At 35.1% G+C, this 5,797-nt stretch overlaps 1 protein-coding gene across 1 annotated transcript; it reads right to left on the reverse strand.

Annotated features, from left to right (window-relative positions):
* Window positions 1-760: 760 nt before the first annotated feature.
* On the reverse strand, window positions 761-4,319 carry LOC111376341 (RING-H2 finger protein ATL47-like). The gene is made up of 5 exons (XM_022999293.1): window positions 4,125-4,319; window positions 2,893-3,055; window positions 2,560-2,626; window positions 2,253-2,478; window positions 761-1,148 (listed from the first exon to the last, which is right to left on the reverse strand). Exons 1-5 carry the CDS (start codon window positions 4,205-4,207, stop codon window positions 941-943), a joined length of 747 nt encoding a protein of 248 aa, XP_022855061.1. The 5' UTR covers window positions 4,208-4,319; the 3' UTR covers window positions 761-940.
* Between the last annotated feature and the right edge of the window lie 1,478 nt (window positions 4,320-5,797).

Raw genomic sequence — 5,797 nt, forward strand, 5'->3', positions numbered from 1 at the left:
ATTTATAAGTAAACTTTCTAATACATGACGTTCAAGAATTGACTATTTGGTGTATTTTCATCAGTTAATCACAAGTGTAGCATATATGTTTCTCATTTCCCTTGTCCTTAAAAATAAACTGATCATAAGCAAAAACTAAGAAGAAAACTAATCTTTTACGTTATGAGAATTGCACGCAAAGATTTGCTCTCATGAGGTATAAATGTTCGATTTGTCAAATGAGCCTACCTAAGTAATTAAGTGTGTATTAAAGGCTATCTTAAAGTTAAACCAATTTAAAGTGATTTAATAAAGAATTAAAGTTATGGGCTTTGGGCATCTCAAGAACGTATGAGCCAAAATATATGTAGAGACCAATTCCTCTATGGTTGTATTTCATCATGGGCCGAAATACATATGGAACAATAAATAGGGTTATGATCCATAATTCATATGTGATTCCCATTCTATGTCTCGTCTCATCTCATCAATATAAGAATATCAAGAGAAAATCTATTGAAGAGAAAGATCTTGAACTTGAAATCTAGAAACAATGAATAAAGATTAAGAAGTCAAAATCAAGAGATAGCAGTTGATCTTCAATATTCAAGATCTAGCAATAAAAAATCATTCCCAATGAATCAAGGCCTGTTCTGCATTTAATAATTCTATTGGTGATTTGACTAGAGGATCTTAACAATAAAATCTAATGGGTTTTCAGGTTCTCGAAATCTAAAGTTTTATAAAATTCTAACCATATATTCATATATGAAGTCCCTCATAAGTTAAAACCAGGAATTCTAATACTAAATTTACACATTTATGAAATACAAGTTCGGCTGTGTTTATACTAGTTATCAAATGATTTTACTAAAAATATATAGCTTTGGGGTGACTAACTGTTAACGGTATATACATACAATGTTACAACGAGGGATCAACAACTATTATTTGTTATAACTCATATCATATAATTGTACATCAGCAAATTGTTGTCCGACACTACAAGTGGCAACTTCTCAATATAAATGTAGAAGCGTCTTAAATTTTCTTTCGCAAGACTGACAGTATCTACTATGTCACAGTTACCAGTTAGAATCCACAAATCTTCAGAACTCACTTTGTCTAAGCTTCCTCGACAGAATGGGCACGACTGGGATCGAAGATACCTGAGAGAAAAACATATGCATGCTATCGATTAAGTTCTAATACATAATATTAGAAAATGAGAAAAGTATACATAGATTTATCATGGTCATCCTCAAGAGTTATGTTCACCCGCAGCTATAGGTTTTCACTCTAGCGGAAAATAGAACACAAGTTTTTCTCTCACCTCTCTTGTACACATGAAAACAATCCCCTAATAATTTTATATTTACCATAAATAATAGATTGATCTAGTACATGTACGAATTCCAACTATATTATGTGTACACAAGATGTACAGCAATCAAAGCATTAGGATGGGCGGACATAGAAATTTTTAGTTAGGGGGCACAATCAAACTCTATACAAATCAAATACTTCATTCTTGATTTTTGAATGATTTATGCTCAATCCGAGAAAAACGGAGATATACATTTAAAAAAATTTCTTCATTAATATTTTGCTCATCATTTTCATTCATTTGATTTCGAACAATTATTTTATTAATATTTTGATCATCATAAGAAAATGCATATTTATGTTTAAAAAAATTATAGTGTATTTAATACAAACAATCAATTCAAGTTATCGAAAGAAAAAGCATATAACCAATATTAAATTAAATAAATACAATTTGTTAAATATACGTTAAATTGGATATAATTAGTTTAGATACATTTGCAGAAAAATTATAGACAAATTTTAAAAAATTAAAAGAGCTAAAGTTTTGATAAAAGGTGTGATGGAGAATGTAAGATAGAGCAAGAGAAAAGAGAAAAAATTCAAATTTATTGTGATTTTGCCCTTATTTGGTGAATGTTAAAATCAGATTTTTAGTATATTTTGATAAAAAATTAAAAAAGTTAAGGATTCCATGAAATATATTATTAAAATTAATTGTTGATTTTGATTTAGATTAAAATTTAGATTTCAATCGATACCAAACATTATTTAGAAAAAAAAAAAGAAAAAAAAGGGTCAAAATCAAAAGTTGAGGGGTCAAGTACTTCCCTTGGGTCCGCCCATGAAATACTGTATGATTATATCCCACACAATCCAATGATGCACTCAACAAGAATTTGTTACCATAGAAAATGAACTTGTCCGCATACGAGGAAGGGCCTTACCAGTCGTGAAAACAACCAATGCACATTGAGTGTCCACAATTTGGCAATACAGCCTTCGAGCCCATTTCCATGCATATGCCACATTCATCCTCTCTCTCAAAATCCATTCGAGACTTTACATTTTCTTCCTCTCCTTTACTGATCAAAATTTCAGGTTTCTTCAAATTGTCCTCCATCAATTCCATTAAACTGCCTTCAAGTTGCTTCAGTGAAGGAAATATAACAGCTGCAACAGTTTCCATAAGTCTCTTAGCATCAAAAAAATTTAAAGTCAAGACCTAGAAAATGGAATTTTCAAGATACAGACAGTAGAATTCTTGAACAGTAGCTTTTCTTTCTTCTGAAGATGCTGTCGGCATTCCATCAACATATACCTAAGAGTACAAAGGCATCGACTTAGAAAACGAAAATAACCTATTTGATAAAACCTTTTTAAGATTATAAGTTGGTCAAACTTCATTTTTAACTATACATTTCATTGAAATCACACATTTTATCCACTTTTTAGTCACACATTTCATAAGATCTACCGACTTGTAATCCCAAAAAGCTTTGTCAAACGGCGGCTAAAATTAACTTAGAATTATAAATAAAAGACTAAAGTAAAAATGGAAAATTTAAATCTTGAAAGCTTACATACCCTGTACACAAGGATGTGAAGAAGGCCTAAGAAACTCGGTAAAGTATCTAAACAACTCCAGTTCATCCATTCTATCAAAAATAGCATGAATGGCGAGAAAGGGCTGTAAGATAGTTTCATCTGAATACAATCCCCAGATAAATCTCGGGGGAGAGCAGCTACCCTGCAAGATCCAAATAACTTTAAATGAAGGACTGGACAAGATAATTATAGGAACTAAGTCTTCAATTTGGCAAAAGTGGGTCTCATATTTGGAAACAGTATTCAACATTCATCAAAGTACAATAACTTCTTCTAAACAATCCCATCTTGAGGTATACCTTTTTAAGCAATTTAAAGAAATATGTTTGTCCCCTCTTCAACGGCTTAACCTTTTAAACAACGTGGTTCAACATTCTATCAAAGTAGTTAAATATTGGGAATTTAACATTTGCTACCGCGTTGCTTATGAAAATTTGTGCACATGTTGGGCGTTTAAGAATCTGGCATTCATGTTAGGGGAATGTGAAGACAAATTAGTTTGTCTCTCTTTAACCATTTGAGCTAAACTATAGCTTTTATAAGAGTGTCACCAGCTCCACCTAGGGATGTCAATAAGCCAAGTGGAGCCGAATCGAGCCGGCTCAGACTTTTTTAAGATGAGCTTTTTTTTGCCCGAGCTGAGCCGAAGAAAAGCTGGGCCAAAAAATTAAAGCTCGGGCCTTACCAGGCTGGGCCGAGCCAAGCCGACTTGATTTTCTGAGATTTTTTTTTTATTTTATTTTGTTTATTTTCTCTCTTAGCACCAAATAGATAGCTAAACTGCCTTAAAGTTGCCGATTAAGGCAACAAATAAAGCTGCCTGTTGGCAGCTAAACTGCTGCCAATAGGTAGCAGGTTTGCTACTTTTTTTTTTTTTTTTTAACGGGCTGGCCCAACTCAAGCCCGCTTCCAGAAATGGGGATCGGCCCGAGCCTTGGCTCGATGCCTCCAAGCCTCGAGCGGGGCCGACTCGGGCTTTTTCGGGCCGAGCCAACGAGCCCGATTGTCATCCCTAGCTACACCACCTAATTTTGTTCAACCAACTACAATTTGGTATTTATTCAACAGTAGAATCCAGGCAACAACTTCTAATCATTTTCAAGATACAACAATTTGCAGTGAAATCCACAACTTTCAGGTCTATATTGAATTACAGATTATTCCATGAAGGACATTGAAGAACAACAAAAACAGCACATTCAAGAACTTACAGGTTGTTGGCATGTTGAATATCAGTTTCAAGAGATTTGATAGATTCTCTAAAAGAAAATTTGTGGCTATGTTTCTGCCACATTTAATTTCCAGCCCTTTCTCTTAGTTTTTCAGAAGAAAGAAATAATAACATAAAAAATGAGCTTTTTGCAGAGAGATTTAAAGAGGGAGAAATGAATAGAGGTTGCTTAGTATTGAAACTTCTGCACCCCTTCAAGAAAAGAAAAGGATACCTTTTCTTGTTCCCTCATCTTACGTGCATTGAGGCCTCGTTTGTTACCTTAAAGAATTTTCCAAGTTTGGCTTTTATAATGTCTTAGTACCAAGATTTCGAGTTACAAAACTCCCGACTCCACTTTTATCAACCGGAATAGGGTAAATATTCTCAAGCTAGATCGAATAATTATATTTTCATTTTAGTTCGTTCTCATTATATAAATTATTAGTACCATTTAACTTTATTATAAAGTTTATTAAAATTCAATTTATTTTGTATGAAATTTTTCAAAAATTAGTTCTACCCAAAGTGATTGTTGCAATCTGTATCAAATAAGGCACTTCTTCTTCTTCTTGGAGACCCTTGTCGCTAACGTGGTAACTTGGAAAGGCTAGAGTTCAATAATGCCTTACTCGAAAAAATGGACCGATGTAAACATCGATCTCAAAGAGGAATTAAATATTGCAATCTAATTATATTACACATCGCTTATGAAAAATCTGCAATGTGGGTTTATATGTGCTTTATTCATTTTCCTCTTATGAGCTAGTTTTAACAGTGAGTTCGACAAAATTTCCCATTTTTTCCCTTGAAAATTGTGATAAATTGATAATAAAGGTCAAACAAAGATACCTAAAAATAGATTTCCAGGTATAGTTACGCAATTAATTTGTCAATCATGTTTGGGAAAATTGCATAATTCCAAATGTTTAAAGAGTAGAATTCAAAAATCAGGGACCAACTTTCATAATTCACAAATCAGGTTTCATAACCCTAATTCATCTTCATAATTCACTTTCTTCCCCCACCGTCTCTCTCTTGCCTCACCTCCATCTCTCTCTATGGACCAACTGTTGCAGTACACAAGCGGCATCGCCACTGCGTAGCAGCACTCCTACATCACCTTCCTCTCTTTCTATGTACCAACAGTTGCAGCACATAAGTGGCATCGCCAGTGCGAGCAGCGTCGCAGCGAGGGCTCTCCCTGTACAGCGACGATGTGAGCTCCTCAGCATAGCATTAGGGCGCTTGGGCTTTTTGGGGTTTTTGTGGCGCTTAGGGTCTTTTCTACCGACGAAGCAACACTACTGATGTCCTAGCCCGATTTTGGGTTTTTTTTAATGTGGCGGATCTGGTGGTGAACTGGTGGCGACTATTGTGGTTAACGGTTGGCGATGGTGGTGAAATGAAAGTTGGAAGCTGCTTTGGAAGTGCAGCATTTGGATTGGGGAGACGGTGATAAATCTGGTGTCGGCGACGGGCTGTATGATTGGGCGTGTTTCGTGGTGGTTCTGAATGTGGTTGTGGTCCTGGTGGGTGTAGTGGTTTCTATTGGCGATTGTGTTGGCAGTGGATACTGTGGTGAGGTTGTGGGTTGGATATCGTTGGTGTGTTTGGTGGTGGCGGTAGTGCACCTAACGGTAGGGATGAGCTGGTGTAGTGGATCTAGGTAGC

Source organism: Olea europaea, unplaced genomic scaffold (genome assembly GCF_002742605.1).
Source record: "Olea europaea var. sylvestris unplaced genomic scaffold, O_europaea_v1 scaffold1492, whole genome shotgun sequence".
Lineage (NCBI taxonomy): Eukaryota > Viridiplantae > Streptophyta > Magnoliopsida > Lamiales > Oleaceae > Olea > Olea europaea.

What these genes read in the sequence shown, in the direction of transcription:
- LOC111376341 (XM_022999293.1), bottom strand. Translation starts at nt 4,207, where the DNA reads ATGTGGCAGAAACATAGCCACAAATTTTCTTTTAGAGAATCTATCAAA. An exon ending in TACTGTTCAAGAATTCTACT is followed by an intron (nt 2,479 to 2,559) that starts GTCTGTATCTTG and finishes AAACTGTTGCAG; the next exon opens with CTGTTATATTTCCTTCACTG. An exon ending in ATTGGTTGTTTTCACGACTG is followed by an intron (nt 1,149 to 2,252) that starts GTAAGGCCCTTC and finishes TTTTTCTCTCAG; the next exon opens with GTATCTTCGATCCCAGTCGT.